The sequence below is a fragment of the Ursus americanus genome, chromosome 16 (assembly GCF_024610735.1).
Source record: "Ursus americanus isolate L20-20 chromosome 16, mUrsAme1.1.p, whole genome shotgun sequence".
Lineage (NCBI taxonomy): Eukaryota > Metazoa > Chordata > Mammalia > Carnivora > Ursidae > Ursus > Ursus americanus.
In genome coordinates, this window is record NC_142142.1 from 9,730,256 (window position 1) to 9,755,237 (window position 24,982).

The window sequence follows — 24,982 nt, forward strand, 5'->3', positions numbered from 1 at the left end:
AGGAGAGTGAGCAGGTATTTCTGTGCCCTAACAGTCTCACACTCGCAACACAGCAGACACACCACCACGCTTCTGCCACCCACGGCGGCAAGACAAACTTCCAGCTCAAGGATCACCTTAACGGCAACTCCAGTTGGAGGAGTTCGTGCTTTGCTGAGGATCCTTAATCCTTGTGCCACTGATTCCTGGGCCCTGGGAACTGCATGCTGCTCCCCAGGTCTGAATGCTAGGTACCCCCAGGAGAGTAGCCTCAGGAGCAGAGGTTCCCCGGAGACCCGGTCACACCTGGTGTCCATTCCCGAATGTCCATCTCTGAAATTCTGTCCCAGTGGCCTCCTCTAGAGCCGTCTCTGTAGCAGGTGCTCACTCTTGGGCGCACGAAAATGGGGCAACCCCGCAGGCTGCCTTGGCCAGAACCAGTTTACCTGTGAGCCCAGGCTCACCTTGCACAGCCCCAGGATCGGTTCCTGAGCCACCGTGTTTGCATATAGGACCTCAGCGGATGTCCGGGATTAGGGGACCCTAGGAAATCATGCAAGCCCTCCCCTCAGCCTGTCCCAACTTTGTGGCCATGGCCATCTGATAAGGGAATTCCCGAACCTCTCTTCTCCCTCCTCTCCATTTGCCCTCATCATGGGCAAAGCTGCCCAACAAAATAAAGCCCCTTTTCTGGGGCCTGGAGGCCTCCGTTTTGCCCCCACCCCCGCAACATGTACACTGTGTTGGCTGTGGATGGGTTCGTTCAGTCTGTGAACAACTTAAGAGTCTCTGCTGCTTTTCTGTTCCATCAACCCCCTTGTTTTCCATCCCCGTGCTCATCACAGCTCTGTCGGACAGGTGCAACTCAGGCAGGTTCCCATGGACGTGTGCCAAGCCTGGATCTTTCTCTAGCCTGGCAGCCTGGCCCGATCAACAACAAAACACGCGGGCGACCTTGCTCTACGCACCTACTCTTTATTGCTGCTGGGCCAGGCGCTGGGTCCTGCCCAGCCCGGGGAGGGGAGGACCAGTTCCCCACTCTCTGCGGCCAGCATGCAAGGCCAAGCCGAGGTCTGAGGCCTGCACCTGGCCCACCCGGCCCCAACACGAAGTCCAGGGCACGGAACCCTGGGAGGGTGTCGGGCACAGGCGGGGCAGTGCGCATGGCCCTGTGCGCAGACCTTAGCTTTTCGAGTCGCTGGCCGTGGGCCCCTTGCAGAACTCATCCATGAACTCGAGGAAGCGGCCGAACCTAGGCTGGGCCTCGCTCAGCGCTGGGCGGCCCGGGGGCGGCGCGGTGGCCCTGAACACCGAGCGCAGAGAGCAGCGCACCAGCTGCCGGTAGCGTGCCCGGAACTCCTTCAGCAGCCTCTTGGCCTCCAGGTACTGCTTCTGGTTCATCAGCCGCCGCTCAGTTGGCTGGCGCAGGACAGCTCCTGCAGGGAGAGAAGCCCGAGGGGCACCGAAGTCGCTCTGGGTCCGCCTAGCCCACAGCGGTGGGGACTGCGTCCAGAGCGCCCCCCGCCCCGAAAGCGGATGGAGTGAGAGGAAGCGGCTACGGGCACTGAAGATGGGCCTCCGCAGCTCGGGGCTCGGATTCCACCTCAAGCCTTAGTCCTGGTGTGTAACGCGCTGGTGACTCTAGGCAACTCCCGGCCTCCCTCCAGGCCGGCCTCAGCTTCTCCGTCCTCACACGGGGTGGGCTCGGGCAGACGCCAAGGGCCCTCCACCTCCCACCAGCAGACTAGCGAACTTCTCGATCTCGCTTCCGGCCGCTGGGGACGCGGACGGGGAGGGGTGCGGGGGTCAGAGCTGTACCGAGTGGAGCCTCTGTAATGTTCTGGGGATCCCGCATGCGAAGGAGGAGGTCATCCAGCAGCTGGGCTCGAGTCTTCCGTGGCGGTGGCACGGGGGTCCTCTGGGCCTGACGCAAGTAAGAGGAGCCTGTAACCCCAGTCCGGGGCTCAGCCTCTCCTGGCCTCACGTCCTCCTGCAGACGCAGCAACGAGCAGGAGAGCACTGGGGGGCACTGGGAGAGCACAGCCCTCCGAAGGCCGTGGTGACAGCCGCAGCTGTACGGGGGGATCCCGAGGGGCCACTCGCACACGCAACAGGGGGGGCGGACCGCGTACCCGCCTCTCCTTGGGCACGTAGTGTTTCTGAAACGCGTCCAGCCTGGGCTTGGAAGAGCGGTAGAGCAGCGGGCACTTGAGCATGCGCTGCAGGGCCTGCGCGTTTTTCTGGAGCCCTGCGGCAAAACGGCAGGGTTGGGCCAGGCACGCCTCCACCTGCTGGGTGCCTCCCCAGTGTGATCATTCCCCAGCGTCCCAGCAGCGCTGGGTGCAAGGATTTGAGAGGCCCAAGAGGAGCGCAGTGCTCCATCTCGCCCCGGTCAGCTGCAGTGCCCGAGCCGCCATCATTGAGCCCGTGAGTACTTGTCCCGGATGCACAGATCCTGATGGCAGATAGCACTAGAATGGGGAAAGGGACTGACCCCCAGGAGAGCACAGCTGAGTGCCAGTTCCTTTGAAAGCACAAATACTGTTAACACAACAGTCTGAAATAAGGGGCTCAGAGGGAGCACGGCCTCCCTTGCCTCAAACCACATAGAGAGGATTGGGGTGTTCAATCTGGGGCTCCGCGGGGCTGGGAAGGAGCTCAGGAATCTGGCCAGTCTAGGTATCTGTTCATCCAACCCTTCCTGGAGACACTCTTCCAACCAGAGCAGCTGGGCCCAGACTGGCTGGAATCTCGGAACAGCTGTGACTCCCCCTCATCCAGCGAAGGCCCAGGCCAGGGTCCTGATATGGGAGGCGCCAAACCAGGACACCTCCAGGGCCCTTTGACAGACATTCAGGCAGAGGACAGCAGCCTGGTCTGGAAATGAGGCATGGCACCAGCTTTCGCTTTGCCCTGACGTACTCTGGGCTGTGGAGAGGGCCCCTGCTTGGAGCTGTTCTCCTCACGTACCCTTTGGCTCAATAAAGGCTGGGTCAGGCTTGGCCGTCAGCAGCTCCTCGTAGCCATGGTACTTGCTGGGGAGGGAGGCAGCTGGGAGCTTCCTCCAAGCCCTCTTTACCTCTCTGGGAGCTGGGCGGGATGGTCTTTGCTCTTCCTCCTTCAGGGCTGAATCATCCCTCTGGAGGATGGAGGAAGGCAGCTCACCCACCTGTACCCAAAAGAAAACCAGCTTCCATGAACACGTCTAAGCATCAGCTCTGTGCGGGTCCCCATGCTGGGCCCTGTGAAGGGCAAGAACCAAGACCAGGTTGAGAGGAGGCAGCCATGAAAGCAGACAGTGATGGTGCACCTTGGTAAGCGCTGTAAGAGAAGGGAGCACAAAGGTTCTGGGTGAGCCCAGGAAGCCCTCACCCCACCAGGAAGCTTCTGGGAGGAAGCGAGGCCTTAACCTGCATGAAGTCTTGAAGCAGCAGGATGGCCGTCCCCAGGCAGGGATGGGGAGAAGGGTGGGCTATGAGTGCTGGGGAGAGGGGCCTGCGGCAGGTCCTCCAGCCACCCACGTAAGACCTGGCAAGGTGGATTTGGGGGAACTCCAAATTGGTATCTTTGGGGTGTACTGTGAAGAGGTGGGCGCTTGGAGCAATAAGCAGGCCTCAGATCAGTAAGGACTTTTAAAAGCCAACCTGAGGGTGTTTGTTCTGTCCTCACGGTGATGGCAAAACCACAAAGGAGTTTAAAGGGGGTGAGTGGCCACTGTCTGAGCTCATATTTTTAGCCTACCCTAATGGTTTTATAAGAACCATATTTATGAGACCTGTATTTCATGTAGGGATGTTGTTTATACCCTTCATGAAAGCTTTGGCTGAGAAGAAATAGAAAACCTGAACAGTAACAAGTAGAGAGTTCAACAATTCTCACAGAAAAGCCACAGCCCAGATGGCTTCACTAGCGAATTCCACTAAGCATATGAAGAAGAATTAACACCAATCCTTCACAAACTCTTCCAAAAATTAGGAGAAAGGGGAACACTCTCAGATCATTCTTTGAGTTATTATCCTGAAGCCAAAACAGAGGAAAGACATCACAAAAGGATAATACAAACCAGTATTCCTGTGAACATAAACACAAAAATCCTCAAAAAATACTAGCAAACCAAAGCGACAGCCTATAAAAAGGATTATATACCATGATTAAGTGGGACTTAGCACAGGTAGACAAGCTTGGTTATTTCCAGAGGTGGAAATAAATTAATGTGATACACCACTTCAACAGATAGAGGACAAAAGCCACACGATCATTTCAATAGACAAAAAGCATTCGGCAAAATCTAACACCACTTCGTGACAAAACAAAACAAAACAAACGAAAAAACCCACTCAAACTAGGAAGAGAAACTTCCTCGACCTGATAAAGGACACTTAACGAAAAAGCCACAACTAACAGCAGAATTAATGGTGAAAGACTGAAAGCTTTCTCCCTGAGATCAGGAATAAGACAAGTCCTCTCTTTCTGCTTCTCTTCCACACTGCGCTGGAGGTCACAGCCTGGGCAATTTGGCAAGGGGAAGAAAAGCTTTTCCCATCACGGTGACTCACAGTTGACTGTGTTTCTTCAGAATTGCATTTTGGCAATAGAGCTCCGTCACGAGAGCAGCCGTGAGGATGAGCAGGTTAGAGTGACAGAGACCTTATTTCCTTTCCTGTCCATATTTTCCTTTCATCCAACTTTCTCAAGCTCATTTTATTTTTTACAAGCTCATTTTTAAATATTTACTTCTACTCTGCTTTGTTCTAAAGGGTTCTGATACAGTTCGTATAGTTTTATACCGTGTCAGTGCGTACGTCACTGTAAGTCGTCTGTAGAATAAGGCATGGATGGCGTCAGACATAAGTGTCTGCACGCGCATCTTGGAAAGATCTGGCAGATTAGAGGGTCAACATGGGAGGTAGGGAGCTGAGGAAAGGCAGTGGTACAATAATAATGCTCCTGGGGCCCCACCGGCTCCTCCAGCCTCCTATTTCCCTTTTCCTACGTGTCGCCGGTCTGCCGCCCGACACTGAACCATTTGTGGTTTCTGCACTTGCCACTTTAATTTCTGTCCCTGTAGCCTGCTTCATGCTGTTTGCTCCGCTCAGGATGCCCGTATGCCCATGTTTTCACCTTGTCACTGCCTACTCAGCCTGCAACACCCAGCTCATTGGAACCTCTTTCAGGAGCCCTCCTAGTCTGGCAGAGGGTCCTTCTGTCCTCCGGGCTGCCAGCGCCTGGGTTTCCCTTAGTCTCGGCGCTGACCGCACGCGTTGTTCCTGTGCTCCCCCAGCAGACTGAGGACATCTCGAGGGCAGGACCTTCGTCTCGGCCATATGTACTCCCACCACTCAGAGGCCGCATCAGAAGTGATGTGACCTTCCACGGATAGGCAGAGGCAGCAGCAAACCCTTCCGAAAAACCGGTCAGAACCGGGCCCCAGCCAGACCCCAGAGGCTGTCTGTGCCACAGGACGGTGCCCTGTGTCCGTGGCTAGCCCCACCAGTAGGCTTAGCTCAGTGGAGCTCCCAGAGGGGCTTACGGGGCCTGCCAGGGGTGCTTCCTTCTGGTTTCCGGACCTGTCTTGGGCTCACTTCCGGCTGCCTACAGCAAGCCGGCTAAGCCGAGGTTGTACAGGAGCCTCTGGGAGCTGGGAACAAGGCGGGGGAGGGGAACCAGGCACCTGGGTCAAGAATATGGACTCCATGCTCTTGGTGTCCTCATCTGACAGGTGCTCCGGGCTGAGGCGGCCGGGTCTGTCACTGCGGTGGGACATGGTCTCTTCACTGTGCAGGGTGGAATCGGAGCAGATGGGAGGCAGGGGCACGAAGGTCCTGTGGGACAGGGAAAGGCCCTCCACGCCCTCGATAGGTATCTGTGACTCCAGAAGACTGCTTTCGGCGGCAGACAACTCTTTAGCCGGCCCTGCCTCAGACTCTGGGATCTCCTTTGAGGGAGACTGGGCTGTGGTCACAGGGGGGTGGTAGAGAATCAGCGGCTGCTTTGGCACCTTTGGGACTTGGGTTTTCACCTGTCATGGGAGAAAGACCAGATTGGTTTGCTTCCAAAGAAAGAGAGATCGGAGTCTCTCCTTCTGGACCTCGCCGGACTAAGGCCACTTGGTACTGTGATCAGGGTACTGGATGAGGGCTCATGGGGGAGGGAGGGAGTCAAATCCTACTAACTGGCCATCTACAGTGTGCCCTGTACATGACAGATGTTGCTTGATTTACACCTCAAACTACCCAGGAAATAATTCTCCTTATTTTATAAAAGTGGAAGCGAGGGCTGAGAGAGGTGAGATGACTTGTCCAAGGTCACAGAATTATTTGGTGGCAGAGCCTGGACTGCCTGATTTCTGCCTCATTCTACGTCCCTGATGACATCACTCAGGCTCTCAACAGCATTCTTCTTCTGATCGAGGTTTAAGACGGTGCCCTCGACTTTCCTCAGGGACTCCTAGGAAGACCTGGAGGAGATGGTCCTGTCCCTTCTGGAAGGCAGCACCACCAGGCCCCTTTCAGGATGCTGGTCCCAATACCTTAAAGGGAGTTTCATAAGGCAAATCTCTCCCAGGGTTCAGAACCAAGGAAGTAACTTCTTTCCTGTTGAAATTCTCTGCTTCCTTAATTAGAGAAAGCCCATCATCCCAGGAGAGAGGATTATGACCTTAGCCTCTGGCTCACTCTGCCTGTGCCCGTCTCAGCCTGGCTGATGGGAAGCAGATTGTCCAATCCTTAGAGGAGGCAACAAACAAGGGGAAGATGATGAAACCTTTTGGATTTCTGTCTATTTCTGGCTTTTAATTCTGCTCTGGTCCTCTAGGGGCTCCAGACTAGAGTTCGGCTGGACAGCCACAGGCTGCAGAGGGGGTAGAAAGGGAATAACTGTACTTTGGGGATCAGCAAAGCCCAGTCCAGCTTTTAGTTCTAGGAAGGCTAAAGTTCAGGAGGGAGAAGCATTTCACAGAAATTTCTGCAATCCTTCTCATGAAGGAGAGACGTGACTTACTTTATGGCATCCCAGAGGCAAGTCTAAGACCACTGGCTGGGGTTGGTTTCGGGGGGGTGGGCGTGTCGCAGATTGCTCTCAACATAAGAAAATGCTTCCTTATGTGTAAGAGATGTGTATTCTAGGCCTGGCGCAGCCATTCATGACTCCCACAGGTGGTTAGAACTTGCACGGGTATGGATTTGGGGCTTTATAAAATATTTTTGTATCTGTTGCTTCATCCAGTCCTCTCAGCAGCTCAGGGAGGCATGGAGTTGAGAAGCTGAAGCTCAGAGGGTGAAGCTCTTGCCCGAGTTAAGGCAGCTGTGGAAAGTGATGCCGCCAGGCTCATCCCCAGGTCTTCGGACTGGTTCCTTCCCTACTTCTCCACAGCTCCTTCTCGGGGCCTCAGTGTCTCTGTCAAAGTTGGGGGTAGGATTCCATGACCTTCACAGCTTCTCCCTACTCTGACATCTGGATCCCTCTGACTGACTGTCTTGTCCCTTCTGGGTGTATCCGTGTGTCACAGACACAGAAAGGAGAAGACAATGCCATCACTACAGACCCAACAGAAGGAATCCATGACGAGTGGGAAAGGGCACTCTCTCCCCAGGTCAGTTCACATGCAGTAAAATGGGCTCCACTTCCTCCAGGCTTGGCAGTCCTGCCTTGGAGGCCTTACCTTCCTTGAGTCCTTCCGAGGCATCAAAATATGATGCTTGGCCTTTACTATCTTCTTGCGAAACAAGTGGATCCCCAGCCGCTCCTGGAGGAAGCTTTTCAGCAGTGGAGGGACCCCTGGAGCCATGATGGGGAAGATTACTATTAGTGGATATTTACTGGGGGCTGATATGTGCCCAGCACTGTTCAAACTGCCAGACATGTATTAACTTACATCATTTTCACACCAACCCCGGGAGGTAGGTACCTATATTATTCCCATTCAATAGGTGAGGAAACTGAGGCACAGAGAGGTTAAGAAATTTGCCCAAGTCAACGAGGATAGTGCAAAGCAAAGGTGAGAACTCTGCTGGTGTCACTCTGGGACCCAGGATTCTCAGGTACCTCCAAGGTGTAGCACTGATCCAGCACCCAGTTCTGGACACAGCCCATCTGAAACCTCCTGCATGACCCTGTATGTTTCTCACCCTGTCCCCTGCTCAGCCATGCCTCCCCTACAGGCCCCTCCCCAGCTGGGAAGTAGGAAACGAGGTCACAACAGACCTGTTCTACAAAGCCAGGTGTCACTTAAAGATCTCCTGCAGGATCTAGCTAATTCTGTGTTCCATTCCCAGCTCTGCCTCTTTCTTGCTGTGGGACCTTGGGTAGATCATGACCCTCCCTGGTCCTCAGCGTCCTTCACGGAGCACGGGGACAAGGACGCCTGCCTCACAGGGCTGCTGTCAGGTAAGCTGGTACAGAGCAGGGCTCAGCAACGTCTGTGGTTCTCTCTGTTCCCAAATGTACCATGAACCATGTCCACCCATGACGCACAGCAGAGCCCAGGGCTCAGCCTCGATGAGGTGGGGCTGAGGGTGCCCACACTGCCCCTGGGCCCCGGGATGGGGGTGCAGGTTTGCGGGCACCATACCTCGTGTATGGGCCACCAGAGGGTTGTTATGAAAGATGAGCTCGCAGAGAGACGGGAAGAGAGCTACAGGCAGGAGGGCATCTTCCTTTGCAATCTGTAAGGAACACGGGGAAAGGCTTCGGGTCGACACTGCCCCACCTCCGCCCAGGGCTGCCAGGCCCGCACGGCGGGCTGCAAGCTTGCTAGGGCGGGGGCGGAGCCGGGGAAGTGAGGCTGCGGCCGGCCTCGGGCTGGGCGGTGTCTGATCCTGCGGGTTCACCTGCTCACACCCACAGGATCGGGATCCTGGCTGAAGTTCCACATCACTGTTTCACATTTGAAAGTTAAGAATTGTTTTCTCTTCTGCACACTGGAAATGTGGCCCAGACCGAGGAATGGAGATGTTGGTGACAAAACAGGGGCAAGCGCTAGGAGTCTGGAAGTTTGGCAGGGCGCTGGCTTTGGCTTCAGGATACAATTTGTCTGACACTTCACGTTCCTCAATGCAAACTCTACACACCCCGTCAGTCTGTCAACAGCATTCCTGATGGTCTCTTTCATTAAGGCCTGTCCTGGGCACTGAGCTGGGGACAGACAGGGGGCAGACAGGCAGGGGGGACCCATTCATCTAAGGGATCAGCCAAGCCAATAAGAAGGAAGACCTCCCGGCTGTCTGGGGCCCAGAGGCTGCTCAAGGGCCCTGAGGCCAGCCTCTGAAGGGCGAAAAATGCCTAATGCTTGCCGAGCAGAGTGGCTGGAACATCCTCGGGGAGGGTGTCTCTTAGCAACAGAACAGTATCAGAGGGGCCAAGAGTGGGGCAGTGGCCTTTCAGACGCCAGGGCACCCTGAAAGTTACTGGGTCAGACTCAGGACCCGTGGAAGGCAGTAAGGCCTGAGGACTGCAAGAGGGAGGGCCCTTCAGCTTGGCTTCCTCTGGAGCCTGGTGGACAGCACTAGATGCCCACTGGGCAATGAGCCTGTTCACTCTCTTTCCTTTCTGTTCCTCCAATCAGTAAGTATTAGTAAATGCCAACGCGGGCCAAGCACTAGGCTGGAGGTGAGCAGAACAGCTAGGACTCCTGTCTGCAAGCGGTGCTGCCTGGGGGGAAACAGGCACTGAAGTAGGAACAGGAAGGATGAGAGCTCTGCTGCTGTGATTACTGCCACGAGGGAGGGCGTGTGAAGTGCTAGAGTGATCTGGTCCTCGCGGGGAGACGGGGCACACTGCCCCGAGAGCTGAAGGGTGAGGAGGGGGTAGGGACACAGTGCGCAGCACAGAAACCTCGTATTAACAAACCGTTCCCTCCACTTTCTGGGCACATAGCTAGACCGTCTCCGGGCCTCCCAGGCAGCTAGATGTGCTCACGTGACTCAGGTCATATGCCACAGGGTGAAAGGGATCATTTCTGGGCACGGCCCATTTGACACCTCCTGTGTGACCCTCTATGTTTCTTCCCCCCCTCCCCTGCTCAGCCATCTATCTGCCAGACGCAGAGGAGCCAATAAAATCCCCTTCAGGCCCTACGGGAGGACAGAGCCACAGCCAGAGGGACCTGGGTCTCCGGAAGGTCATGTGTGAGGCCACCAGGCCACCTGGAATACCCACAGTGGATTTTGTGAAATCAAGACCTAGGCTTCTACTGCGGGAGGTCATCGGGACCGTGGGAGCTCACTGGGGACTTACGCTCCCAGTACATGCTCCGTACTGCTAATGCAGAGAGGAAGTGCCCCACGCAGAGAGCCATGCGTGAAGGGCCTCACAGCGAGGAGGAGGAAAGCCTGTTGGAGGGATGGAAAGAAGGCAGAGAGAAAATGAGGCTGGAGGTGCAAGTCGGGGCCAGACAAAAGCTAGAAAGATCTTGGTCCCTGATGACCTATGACATGAATTTTCAGAAAGACGAGGACCTAAATATGATAAGGTTTGGTCACAGATTAGATGTGCGTGGTGAGGAGGGAGGTAAAGGAGAGAGAAACATTAAGGATGACAGCCAGATCTGGGCGTGAGTAAACTGCACGCGTGATGGAGCTCTTCTCTAAGATACGGGGCAACGGAAGACCCTCAACGGAAGATCATTCATTCACTTTGGATGCAGGTACTTCGGAGGTTCCTCTGAGACCTCCCAGCAGAGACTCAGGATACACTGGTCTGGAGTACGCAGGAGCGCTCCGTGTTGGAGTTATAAATTCGTGAGTCACCGTTCATGGGCCGGCGGGTATGTGAAGCCATCCCGAGGGGGAGAGTCCAGAGTGAGAGGAGAGGGACCAGGAGCGGGCGCTGAGCAACTCGAACATTTGGTCATCGAGACCAGGGCTTGACACACCTTTTCTGTCAAGGACCAGAGAGTAAATGTTTTAGGCTTTATTGGCCATACTGGCTGTGTTGCAACTACTCGACTGTGCTGTTGTAGCACAGAAACTGCCAGAGACAGTTCTCAAATAAGTGTGATGGCTCTTTTCCAACAAAACTTTAGTTGTGGACTCTGAAATGTGAATTTCATATAACTTTAGTGTCATGAAGTATTATCCTCCTTTTGATTTTTTTCAACCATTTAAAAATTGAAGAATTAGTCTTAGCTCGAAGGCTATATAAAAACCAAGGTTGGCAGATAATGCCTGGGGGGGGCCAAATCCACCCCCCATCTCTTTAACAAAGTTTCATCAGACACTTCCACGCTCACCCATTTACACATCACCCTTTGTGCTACAAGGACGGAGTTGAGTAGTTGTGACAGAGTAACGTATTTATCTGGCCCTTTATAGAAAACGTTTGCTGACTTTTTATCTAGACTCTAGGGAAGGAGGGAAGGAGGGAAGGAGGATGAACGTACAAAAAAGTCTAATGTGTCTTGATAAATAACTATCAAATGGTGGTTAAAGGGGTACAGAGTCTCTTATATGCCAATCAGGCAGTCAAGAAGCAGTGACAACAGAATGGGGGAGGGAGAATTAAATTTAATTTTGTCAGGATGCAAAATCCCATCCATCCAAATCAGACAACTAAAAGGTTGAAGAAAGTTACAATTAAAACTCATAGAAAGTTGAAAGATACCCATGGCATGGATGTCATATTTTCTGTGAAATTAAGTCCCAGCTGAAAGATATGGGGTTAGGATTCTGGCTGATGTAGTGAGGAAAATGTGGCCATCAGGCTAGCCTATCCCCAGAAGGTGAGGTGAATGCCCCTGAAAATAAATTCAGGGTCCAATGACAATACTTCTGTCCAGTTTCATTGGGTTAAGGCAAATACACCTTAGTCTGTCAAATTTATGAACTAAGTAAATATTAGTTACAGGTTGAGTGAAAGCGATTATTTACTTTTTTTTTAGAGAGAGAAGGAGAGTGTGTGAGTGGGGGGAGGGGCAGAGGGGGAGGGAGAGAATCTTCTTTTTTTAAGATTTTTTTTTGAGAGAGAGAGTCTGTGCATGCACACAAGCTGGGGGAGGGACAGAGAGAGGGAGAGAGAGAATCCTCAAGCAGACTTCCTGCTGAGTGTAGAGCCCAATGCTGGGCTCGATCCCAGGACTCTGAGATCATGACCTGAGCTGAAATCACGAGTCGGACGCGTAACCAACTGAGCCACCCAGGTGCCCTGAGATAGAGAACCTTAAGCAGGCTCCACACCCTGACATGGGCTCGATCTCAGGACCCTGAGAGGATGACCTGAGCCAGAATCAAGAGTCGGACCCTCAATCAACAGAGCCACCAAGGAGCCCCATTTATTTTACTTTTGACACAAAACTTACTAGATTTCTGAGTGGCTATTCTAGACATTTAAGTTCTGTTTGAACATAGAATTGGTTTTAAAATTTGTAACTTTAATAAACTGAATATTAATTTCAACACAGGTAGCATGAGTATTCCTTGATATGATCAAAGCATCATTCATTCATCAGACAAACTTACTGAGTACCTATCATGTGTCAGGAGCTATTCCAGACGATGAGGATATAGTTAGAAGCAAAACTAAGCCCTACTCTCAAATAAACCTACATTCTGGCACTAGACACCGGATAATAAAGGAAAAGATACATGTGTTAGGTGATAACTGTCATAAAGAAAAATATAATTTAAAAAACTCAAGTAAACATGTAGAAAAATGGAGTGTAGGGGGGCCTGGGTGACTCAGTCAGTTAAGCGTCTGCCTTCGGCTCAGGTCACGATCCCAGGGTCCTGGTATTGAGCCCCACATCGGGCTCCTTGCTCAGCGGGGAGGCTTCTTCTCCCACTCCCTTGGCCTGTCTCCCCCATTCATGCTCTCTCTCTGAAATAAATAAATAGAATTTAAAAAAAAGAAAAAGAAAAATGGAGAGTATTGCTCCCCTCCCGACAAGAAAAAAGAATAACCTGTAACATCAGAACTTTTCTTGCATCTACCAGAGAGCTAAGGTCTCAGCAATCATGTGGACTGAAATCTAAGGAAAGATGGGTACCTCCAAGGAGCGGTGCGGCACGGACACTGGCTCACGGGTGTCAGAACGTGGGAGGAAGAGACGGCAAGTGCCATACAAGCAACGAGGAAGAAATGAGACAAACATTTTACTGAGCTGCTACAGGCTAAGTGTGGGCTAGAGAAGGAGAAGAGAACTCTCAAGAACCGCAGAGAGAGGGAGAATTCGTGGCCACTTGTACGCAAAAGACTAGACCCAGGGAGCAAGACTGGAGAAAGCAATCCCTGGGGCACAGGCCTGGAGGAGGACAGCCCCTGCCACCGTCAGAAAGGCAGGAAGGGTTGCCACCCCTCTCCCTAGAGAATAAAAGCCTTACGTTTCTGAGGAAGGTCAGTAAACCCTGTCAGGCCCATGGCCCTGCATCGGAGGGAGGGAAAAATTTAAAACCTGCTGCTCCTGGGTAGGGACAGGAAACCACCTGGGCCCACGACCTGAGAGGTCTCCGACTGCTTGCGGAGGGCTAGGGCCACTGAGAAGGCCCGTCCTTGAGACACAGGAACCCGGGGCCTACTTAAGAGTGGGGTTGGACCCTCCCTTTGGCCCTCTCCCACCAGACGAGCGAGCCCTGAGTAACAAGCAAAAGCATCCCTCTCTGATGGGAGAGAGGAGCACGAGTGTGGAGATAAACCTTGTGACGTATAAGAGTACGGGGAAGGCTGCACGCCGAGGACAGCAGAAACACAGAGAAAAACGCTCTGGCACCCCAGCAAGAACAAACTATATGCCGTCCCAGGGGGACTAACCTGAAGTACAAAGCCATACAGAGGTTGAAAGTAAGAGGGTAGAAAAGACTATGCCAACAGCAAGCATAGAATCTGTATTAAAATCAGACAAGTCCGACACCAAGACAAGAAATTTTGTTCAAGGCACAGGGAGACAAGTCGAAATAATAAAAGGATCCACACATCGGGTAGGTATAAAAATTCTAGATGTTTATGTACCTGATAGTAAAACTTCAAAACACATGCAGCAAAAACTGACAGAACTAAAGGGAGAAATAAACAGATCCACAGTCATGACCGGGATGTTAACACGCTGCTCTCGATAACTGGTAGAATGAAGAGACACGCAATAGGACAGAAATGATCTGAGTTATACCACCAACCACCTTCACTGGTATTTATAGAACACTATTCCTCAAAACTGCAGAATACACATTTTTTTTTCTAAGTGCACACAGAACATTCACCAAGATAGACTATAGGCTGGGACATAAAACGAGTTTCAATAGATATCAGAAGAATGAAATCTTACAGGTTACGTTACCTGACCACAACAGAATTACAGTAGAAATAATAAGTATGAGACATCTAAAAGATCTCCATATATTTGGAAACGAAGCATTTCACTTATCTAAACAACGCATGGGTAAAAGAAGCAACCACAATAAGAACTTTACAAGTTTAATAGAATGAAAATAAAAACACAAATCATAATTTGTAGGATGCAGCTAAAACAGTGCTTAGACAAAGTTTATAGCTTTAGATGCTTATATTAAAAAGAAGAAAAAGGTCCAAATCAATGATCTAAAATTACACTATTTAGGAAACTAGAAAGAGAGGAACAAATTAAACTCATGTGGGTAGGACAGAAATCAAGTTAGGAGCAGAAATCAATGAAGTGGGAAAACAGGTAAGTAGAGAAATCCAATGAAACCAGCAGTTAGTTTTTTCAACAAAAGACACAAGTGACCAATTTCAAGAATCAAAGAGGGACCCATAATACATCTATGCTCCACTGATTATTGATTGACAAGGGTGAGAAGACCATTTAATGGGGAAAGAATAGTCTTTTTGATCAATGGAATTGAGGAAACTGCATATCTACATATAAAAGAAGGAAGTTGGACCCCATCTCACACCACATATAAAGATAAATTCAAAATGGATCAAAGACCCGAATGTCAAAGCTAAAATGATAAAACTGTTAGGAAGAAAACGCTTGAGGAGTTTGGCTGTACCAATGTTTGCCTTAGAAGGAATATAAGCAGAGTACCTTAAAAGTTGCCTACACTTCAGACTTGAGTCGAGCTCAGCTGGTGGGGTTTATAGAAATCACACAGTACATGGCTATTGGAAAATAGGTTAACACAAAACATGAAGGAAAAACATGTTAATTTGTCCCGTGGACTTTGTATCTGCTATTCCCATAGGCCAGAACATTCCTCACGTCCCTCTTCCCTCACACTTCACCCTCACTAAACTCAGAAAACCACTCTCTCGAGAACCTTCTTTGATCTCAAATACTAGGTTAGACTGCCCCGTCAATGAAGTCATACACTTCATAGAACTGTGAATTTCTTCCTAACACGAAGCATGCTTACATTGAGACCATTTGTCCTGCATCAGTCCTCCCTACGGGTGACAAGCTCCAAAAAGCAAGAGGCTCGATCTTTCTTTGCGCAGCTGTGTACCTAGTATGTAGCATAGGGTCTGGCACGCGGTGTTAAATATCTGTGACTGAATGGATGGACTCCTGCCTTGGCCTGTACTCTCTCCAATCCCCCACCCTGAGAATTCCTGAGCCCACATATCTGTAGTGGGGAATTATAGGGCTGGCCTGTAGGCCAGAGCAGAATGCATCCCACCCTCCCGACTGTGCCCCTGAGGAAACAGGCAGAGAAGCAGAAGAGTCACCTTGTTGTAGGCCAGGCTAAGGTACCGCAGCTCTGGAAAGGGCGGGGCCAGCGTCTGGTTCCTGGCCTTCAGTGACTTCACGGGAAGAATCTCGAATATGGGAGGAAGTGCACATACCTTGGTTGCCTTAGAAGGAAAAAAGGTCTATTGTCAAAGTGCCCTGATGATAAGAGACTGAATGCTGCCAAGGGCCAAGAGACCCTTCCCATGGAGGGTGATGGAAAGAAAAACCATTCTAGAGAGGCTTGGCCAAAAGAGACATCTAGGGTCATAATGGGAGATGTTACCAAGGGCCCAGAGTTCTGGTTCCAAGTTCTCTGAGGTCACATGATGAGCTAATTTTCCGGCACACAAAGTTCAGGTTTCAAGTGCCCTGAGACCAAATGATAATAGCGCAGTGATGCAGACATCAGAAGTTATTTGCCCCCACCTCCCACTTTCTGCCCTATAGCAGATTATCCTGAAATGGCCCTTCTCTACAGCTGGGCTAAAATTTCTCCAAAAGGCAAAAGGACAGTGCTTGCATTTTATTTTATTTATTTTTTTAAAGATTTTTTATTTTTAAGTCATCTCCATACCCAACGTGGGGCTTGAACTCACAACCCTGAGATCAAGAGCCGCACACTCTTCCGACTCATCGGGTGCTTGCATTTTAAAGGGGGCTTTTCCTAGCGGGGAGATGGAGAGCACGAGGCCCTGAGCCTCGAGTAGCTGGTCTGATGGGCTAGCACACGTCCTACAGTGGAGGCTCTTCAGTCCAGGATAAATCAATAGCTAGGTCCTGGATGACTCTAAGCAGGCCTTCCGGCCTGAATGTGACCTGGTGCACCTGGATCGCTTGCGGGGTCATGGTTTGTCAGCACAGCCCAGCCTGCCTCAGGATCAACATGTTCCATTAAGCAGAAAATAGAAGGTACTGGATTAACCATGCCTGACTCGGTTCACTCACTGATTCCTTGAGTTAGATGGGACCAGAGGAAATTACAGGGTAGATGCCAGGCTAATAACTGGGTTCAGATGAACTAGATTCTGTTCTAAGCTCCATTAATTGCTGTGTAATCTTGAGCAAGTCACTTAAATGTCACTTGTTCATTCAGTGAACATTGGCGGAGCACCTACTCGGAGCCCAGTATTTCGTGCCCTCCTAGGGTCCAACTCGTACACGCACACAAGTGGGACAGGTGAGTCGTGGATGAGAATAAAACAAAACCCAGTGACGGTGCCTGGGGACGTCTCTGACCCCCCTCTCCAGGCAAACCAAAGGCAGCCCTGGCAGGGGCCACAGCGGAAAGCGGCGACAGTCGGCAAGGCAGTCACCTCCACCCCGCAAACCCCTATCTGCAGCGAGGCTGTGTGACCCGAGGGGGCCAGTTAGACTGCAGCACAGAAAGGAAAGAGCCAGAGCGTAAGGCTCAGGGGTATCTAGCACTGTCCGGGGGCGTGAGTGTCCTGATCTGAGGGCATGAGGGATACACACCTGACTTGAACAGAAAGAGGCCAGCACAAGTCCCAACCGCCTAACACACTGTCTCTACACGCTCAGGTGCCGGAGAGCTGGGGTCTGAGCGCTGAACAGCCCACCGATTATCTCTGCCTTTTGGGGCAGACTGTTTAACCACAAGCCCCTCTATGCCATATGCATGCCCTTCGGCAGGGTGACCTTGGTGCTCCTCTCATTCAGAGGTGACATCTGTATCTCTATGCCCTTGAAACTAGACTGGCTGTTGTATAAGGAAGAATTCGTCTGCTCTCCGTCCCAGCTTTTCAGCATTGAGCTTTCAAAACTCTTGGAACTTCCAGAGTGATAGGAATGCCTTTGTTATTCATGAGCCCTGGGCTTATGCTAATGAGACGCAGGCTGGGGGCTGGTCATACCTGAGAGAGTTGGGGTTCTGAGCCAGCCAGACCTCTGGGGAGGGGAGGGAGGGGCTAGAGATTATAAACTCAATCCTGTGGCCAATGGTTCAATCAGTCGTGCGTATGTAATGAAACTCCAAAGAAAGCTCGGGACACTGAGGCTTGATTGAGCTTCCTGATTGGTGAACACATCAGATGTGCTGCTGGGAGGGTGACACACCCAGAGCTCTGCATTTGGGACCCTCCCAGACCTCACATTAGATCTCTTTTCATTTGTTTGGTCCTGATTTGTACCCTTACAGTAAAACTGTGATCATAAGGATAGTGCTTTCCTGAGTTCTATGAGTCGCTCTAGTAAATTACTGAGCCGGAGAAGGTTGTGTGAACTCCAGAATTAATAGCCAGTTTGTCGTAAGTGCGGATGGCTTGGGGACCCCCAAACTTGCAGCTGGTGTCTAAAGTGAGGGCAGTCTTGCTGGGCAGTGTGCCCTTCACTTGTGGGGTCTGTGCTATCTCCAGGTGGCTAGTGTCAGAATTGTACTGCCCTGTCACACTTAGGCCTTGCTTTGACTAACAGAATGTGGGAGAAGTGTCACCATTTGAATTCCAGAGCCTTGCAATTCACTCTTGCCCTCTTGGAACCCTAAGGCCACCATGCCGTAAGGAAGTCTATGATAAAAAGACTCCGTATAGATGCCAAGCCATACCAGCTGACCATGAACCCGGGCCCCCGAGAGAGAGCCAGCCAGCTGCATGAATGAGCCCTGACAAAACCAGTGGAACACCTAACCAGCCCAAATAATTGTGAGAAATAATAAATTGCTATTGCTTCAAGTCCGTAATTGTTGGGGTGGTTGGTCATGTGGCAATAGTTAATTGATACAATTTCTCATCCAGCTTTATCCGCAGGAAGGGAGTGTACTGTACCTCTCGAGGAAGCAGGCTAGCTAAACATGTACCTGTACTTCTTATTGTAAATGAAGAAATCAATAGTGCATCAGTCCTCGTGAGCTCGGTTAGTAAGTGTCTAACCTTGAGAGAAAAACCAATTTTCTGTCCAGACAAAAATCAAGCATCTAAACATGTGACACCAAGGATTAGACCCTAGATGGTGGTGTATTTGGCAAAGATCAGTCTAGCTTTTGGGGGCTCTTACTAGGGAGCCCCAAGGCTCCATTTTGGTGGCAGCCTCACTTCAATGCCAGCTTGATCACTTAAGGCAGCAACCATTCCTACTGCACACATCTGAGAACAGTGAAAGCGAGCTTGTGTGCGGTGTGAGGTCAGGGACCTGACTGTCGAGATTGCCACTGCATGTTCATAGGTCAATGCAGTGCCGGGCACGTGGTAGGTACTTGGTAAATATCTGCTCAATGAACGGGCTTCTTCAGTGTGATACATATAAATGCCTCTCATGGCTTCAATAGCTTACTTTTATTTTTTAAAATTAACGTTTTAACTTAAGGACACAAATATAAAACAGGCAGTTCCTACCTCTGAGGTTGAAAATCCAGGGTAAGATGAGAACACAACCTCTGAAACAAAGAGAAACAGAACAAAGGTTGGTGAGGGTACTGACTGCCCCCAGAGAGGCTGGGGTCTGGGTCTCTCATCCACCGTGTACAGGAGGGTGACCCCCAGCAGGATTCTCAGTGGTCCTCATCTCTAACGCTAACTGGGAAGAGGAGCTGGCTGGGATACCTGTCAGGTAGTGAGTTGCACTTAGAATAAGGTCAAAACTCCTGGGCCAGGCCTCTGAGGTCTTGCCTGATCTGGCTCCCACCTACTTCTCCAGTCTTACCTCACGCCGCTCTGTCCTTCACTCACTACATTTCGGCCACCTTGACCTTCCTTCTGACTTTGCAACATGCAAGCTCTTTTAGCCTCAGTACTACTGGGCGGGCAGACAGTATTGATCAGAAAAGGCAACAAGCTGTCGTAGAAGACAGAAATGTATATAAGAGATCTTCTGGCAAAGGATTTGAAAGTACTCTCTGTTAATGCTTGTAGAAGTAGAATATATTAAGACAGTGAATTCTCAGAGATACTAAGAATATCCAGCAGCACGGTTGTAAGGAAGAGGCTATGGAGTGATTTCATTCTTGGCATCACTGGAATGAGATGAGCCAATAAACATCTGAGTTCAACCATAAATCAAAGCATCTTCTTGGACTGGATCCTGTGCAGGCACTACTCACCACTGCCCTGACCGATAGGACCCCTTCCACACGTTAATGACATTATACTGATCAAAGTTACATGAAAGCAAAGTAAACAATAATAGGGGTGGAGCATCACATGGCCCAAATCACTTCTCCTATGACAAGCATCTGGAAAGGACTGGAGGATAGGTTTGTACAAGGGACAAAGTAGGGGTTCGCAAGAGGATGGGCCATGGTTGCCAGTGTGGCTGATGAAGAGTGATCCCCTGGGGAGACAGCCCCCACATCTAGAAAGATGAGCCACGGTATACGCTGCCTGAACGTATATCCTCTCCCTATAATCTCAGGTTAGAAAGGTTATTGGATGCAAGTTCAAAATTTCTACGTACTAGCAACAAACAAGTGGAAATGTAATATAAAAAGGCAGTTCATTGACAATAGCACGGAAAAAGACCAAATACTTAAGAACAAATCTAATGAAAGATATGCAAGACCTCACCACTGAAGACTACAAAGCACAGATGAGAACAATTTTAAAAGACCTAAAACACGGTGGGCTATGTTATTTTAATGAATTAGAAAACTCAATATTGTAAAGATGTCAATTCTCTCCAAATTGGTCTATAGGATCAATATAATTCTTTTATCTTTTATTTTTATTTTTTGAGAGAGAGAGAACGAGGGAGGGGAGGAGGGGCAGAGGACAAGGGAGAGAGAGAATCTTAAGCAGTCTCCACACCCAGTGCCAAGCCTAATCTCACAACCCTGAGATCATAACCTCAACCAAAATCAAGAGTCAGATGCTTAACTGACTGAGCCACACAGGTGCCCTGATCAGTGCAGTTCTAATCAAAATCCCAGCAGGATTTTGTGTGGAAACTGACAAGCTGATTCTAAAATTTATATGTGCAAATGCAAAGGCTTTATAATAGCTGTAGCAATTTTTAAGAACAACAATGCAGCTACAGAACTCTACTATCAGTTCTCAAAATGTATTACAAAGCTACAGTAATTTCTTTTTGAGAGAGAGTGCGCGCGTGCCTGCGCATGAGCGGGGTGGGGGCAGGGGCAGAGGGACAGGGAGAGAGAGCATCCCAAGCAGGCTCATGCCGAGCGGAGAGCCCCATGTGGGGCTCGATCTCATGACCCTGAGATCATGACCTGAGCCAAAATCAAGAGTCGGATGCTCAAAGAACTGAGCCACCCAAGCGCCCCTAAAGCTACAATAATTTAGATATGTACAGAGCCCACCTTACCATAATACCTCTCTTACAACTCAGCGCAGAAAAGGACATAGTCTTTTCAACAAGTAGTACTGAGTCGATTAGATATCCATATAAAAAAGTAAACTTTGACTCTCCTTCACATCATATACAGAACATCTAGACGGATCATAGATGAAAATGTAAAAACTAAAACAATCAAGCTTCCAGAAGAAAATATAGGAAAATATCTTCATGGCTTGAAGTAGACAAAAAATTCTTGAACAGGAAATAAAAAGCACTAACCATACAAGATTGAACTGAACTTTCATTCATCAAAATCAAGAACTTTTATTCATTAAAATTCATCATTAAGAACAGGAGAAAACAAGCTACAGACTGCGAAAAGATTTTTGTAATATATAGATCTACAAAGGATTGTACCCAGCACATATAAAGAACTCAAAAGAACCAACAAGAAAAGGATATATAACTCAATTTAAATACAGGCAAAAGACTTGAATGGGTACTTCCAAGAGGATGTCAAAGTGAGCAATAAACATATGCAAGGTACCTAAGATCATTAGTCACTTAAGAAATGCAAATTAAAACCACAATGAGAAACCACTACATACCTACCCAAAACAGGTAGAATTAAAAAGACTGACATTGGGGTGCCTGGGTGGCACAGCGGTTAATGGTTAAGCGTCTGCCTTCGGCTCAGGGCGTGATCCCGGCGTTATGGGATCGAGCCCCACATCAGGCTCCTCAGCTATGAGCCTGCTTCTTCCTCTCCCACTCCCCCTGCTTGTGTTCCCTCTCTCGCTGGCTGTCTCTATCTCTGTCGAATAAATAAATAAAATCTTAAAAAAAAAAAAAAAAGACTGACATTACCAAGTGTTTATGAGGATATGGAGCAACTGGAAATGAAATCTCTTTCATTAATATGGGGATGAAAACTGTACAACTGCATTGGAAAGGTACTTGGCAGTTTTTACGAATGTGAAACATACTTTTTTTTTTTTTAAGATTATTTGAGAGAGACAGATAGATGGAGGTAGAGAGAGCACAAGCAGGGAGGAGAGGGAGAAGCAGGATCCCTGCTGGGCAGGGAGCCCAATGTGGGACTCGATCCTAGGACCCTGGGATCATGAGCCGAGCCAAGGCAGACGCTTAACCGGCTGAGCCACCCACGCGCCCCAATGTGAAACATACTTTTATACTCTATGACCCAGCAGTTCCATTCCTGGGTATATATCCAATAGAAACGAGTGCTTAAGTCCACTAAAAGATATAAAAGAATAGTCATAGTAGCTTTATCCATAACAGCCTCAAACCAAAAAAACCCAAAATGTCTATCAACAGTAAAAAAGGGTAAATAACTTGGAATACATAAGAAAATGAAGAAGAGTGAACTACCAATATACGCAACAACACGAGTGAGTCGGGCAGACATGATGTTGAGTGAAATGAATCAGACACAAAAGAGCACATGCCGTAAAATTCCATATTCATAACTTTCGAATCAGGCAAAACCTGTCGCTGGTGAGAGAAGTCAGAACGGTGATTATTCTTGGAGGAGGTACTGATCAAGAGGATCCCACATGGGATGCTGGAAACGTTCTACGTTGTAATACGGGTGGTGGTTAAAAGGATGTATGCATGCATGTAAAAATTCAAGCTGTACACAATATTTCTGTATGTTTACTTTAGGTTGGTTATTTCTCAATTTAAAATAAATATTAAGAAAACCCACTGTGATATTGGCACAGTAATAGTGTTTATTTTAGGTTGGTTATTTCTATATTTAAAATAAATATTAAGGGCGCGCCTGGGTAACGCAGTTGTTAAGCGTCTGCCTTCGGCTCAGGGCGTGATCCCGGTGTTCCGGGATCGAGCCCCACATCGGGCTCCTCCGCTAGGAGCCTGCTTCTTCCTCTCCCACTCCCCCTGCTTGTGTTCCCTCTCTCGCTGGCTGTCTCTCTGTCACATAAATAAATAAAATCTTAAAATAAATAAATAAATAAACAAATAAATAAATATTAAGAAAACCCATTGTGATATTGGCACAGTAACAGATAACTAGATCAGTAAAGCAGAATATATAATCCAGAAATAGACTTCATGTATTAAAGAGATTTTGCTTTATAATAAAGGGGACATTTCTATATCCTCTTCTGCCTCTAATGCTGCCATTCGGATACAGTTCTTGGCACCATGGTAGTAATCTTGCGACCTAAAGGACAAGCAAGCAGGCCAAGGATGGCAGAAGAGAGGATGGAAAGAACCTGAATCCCTTGAGAATATCAACGCACCCCAGAATTACCCATCTCTGGAAAGCCTTACTTCTGCGTTTCTTATTATTTGAGATTTTTAAAAATCTACTTTTAATTGGATTTTAAAAGCATCTTAACAGAGAATCAGTTAGGAAGTCACTGAAATAATTCACGGGCAGCCTCCACCTTCCCAGGCCCCGCAGCTTCGGCGCAGCAGCGCCTCGGGGAGCCCCAGACTTTCAGAATAAGCTGTCAGAAGTTTATTCCCACCATGGGGTTTGAGTCTCTGGAACAAGGGGCATCACTCACCTGTCCGGTCAACATCCTTTTTCATGGGCAGTACGGTATAATCTGGTTGCTCGTCTGAGGCCTCAAACATCCACGACTTGGGCTGTCGCATGGAATGGGGCTCTTTCTGGGCACTCCCCCTGCCTCCAACCCAGTCCCCTGACCCGTCGCGGAGCTGACACTGCTGTAGGTACGGGATCCGGAAAATCCTGTTTTGGTCCAGGCTTAACTTCTTCAGTCTTCAATTAAGGAAAGTGAATACAGAATCACAGCAATAATGATACCTCAGGCGCATTTTCCAAGCAACTTTAGGAAAAGAACATGGATTCAGGCTTGGCACTTACTCCTCTGGTGTGACCTTGAGCCAGTGACTTAACCTCTCTGGGCCTCAATATCCCTATCTCTAAAATGGGGATAATAATTCATTAACCTTTCAAGGTTCCTGTGAAGATTAATAAGACAATGTAAATGGCCCAGCACAAAGTAGTATTCAGTAAATGGTAGTTGAATCCAAAGTAAATTTTCCAGAAATCTAAAGCTTAACCACTTAAATGCCAGCATTTTCATTACTTTAATCAAATAGGTAGAATTCGGCAGTTAACCTTATCTTTCTGATTCCGAGTTTTTTTTTCTGTCCCCTCTCTCAGGAGTCAGGAGCCTGTCTCTGGTAATATCTCTTTTTACCCCCCTTTCTCTTTGTCGCTTCTAATCCAGTCACTTGATCAGAGATGTCCTGCTGATGCCCCACTTTAATGGCTGAGCTAAAGCTCAGAGGGAGAAGTGAATCACCCATGGCCGCACAGCTGGGATTTAAGCCCAGGCCTTCTGGATTCCCAAGCAGCACTCAGGGTGTGGGCCAGGCTGGGGGTGCTAGGGGGCCCTGCAGAGAGGGGACTGTAGCTTTACCTTCTGAGCCCGGCCAGGCTGGCAAAGCAGTTGGGGCTGGAGAGCTTGTTGTCATCCAGCATCAGTGTCTCCAGCGCCGGGAACCTCAGGATATACCTCCTGCTTGTCAGTGATGTTACAGATGCTTCCCTGTGAGCGCAAGGATCCTGCGTAGTGAGCAAGGGCAGGGGACACACTCCACCATCCCCAGGAAGGAGGAATGGGGATAGGAATAGAGATGGAGGACTGGGAATCCATCAAGAGGCATAACCAGCTTGGGAACTTCTCTAGTGCCCCTGAGACGTCCCTGCAGAGAGGGACCAGAAGGTGTAATTCCTTCCCCAACTGACCCCTTCCCCAAATCAGTCTTCTCTATGGAGAAAGGTTGCACACGTTCACAGACAGACTCAGTGAGACTGGGTTGGGGTAGGACGGAGGGGGGGCAATAGTAATGCTCACGGAACATACCAGAGAGAACGAAGTATGACCAGGTTGAGGGAAAACATTCTGCAGAAAGAATACTGCACAATTTTGGGTCAGATCAGACTCCTGGGTATGCTGCACCACCCCAAGGATTGGTAACCATGGAAGCATCAGAAGATAGAGCCCTTGGCATGGACCACAGCTTTGGTTCATGTGGCGTAAGGTAGGCTGGCTGCAGTGAGGCTCTCCTCTAAAGCGACTTAATAAATGCACACAT

The 24,982-nt window shown here is 49.4% G+C and overlaps 1 protein-coding gene across 1 annotated transcript in view; it reads right to left on the bottom strand.

The window, feature by feature from the left end:
• Window positions 1-934: 934 nt before the first annotated feature.
• Window positions 935-24,982, bottom strand: part of XRRA1 (X-ray radiation resistance associated 1) — a 58,819-nt gene continuing 34,771 nt past the window's right edge. The window contains exons 9-19 of the mRNA XM_045816222.2: window positions 24,304-24,432; window positions 23,419-23,636; window positions 18,964-19,004; window positions 15,613-15,738; window positions 8,549-8,642; window positions 7,640-7,755; window positions 5,651-5,998; window positions 2,950-3,148; window positions 2,112-2,227; window positions 1,798-1,903; window positions 935-1,415 (exon numbers count right to left, since the gene is read on the bottom strand). Coding sequence (XP_045672178.2) covers window positions 1,162-1,415; window positions 1,798-1,903; window positions 2,112-2,227; window positions 2,950-3,148; window positions 5,651-5,998; window positions 7,640-7,755; window positions 8,549-8,642; window positions 15,613-15,738; window positions 18,964-19,004; window positions 23,419-23,636; window positions 24,304-24,432 — 1,747 coding nt within the window. The 3' untranslated portion in view covers window positions 935-1,161. The remainder of the gene's footprint in view (window positions 1,416-1,797; window positions 1,904-2,111; window positions 2,228-2,949; window positions 3,149-5,650; window positions 5,999-7,639; window positions 7,756-8,548; window positions 8,643-15,612; window positions 15,739-18,963; window positions 19,005-23,418; window positions 23,637-24,303; window positions 24,433-24,982) is intronic.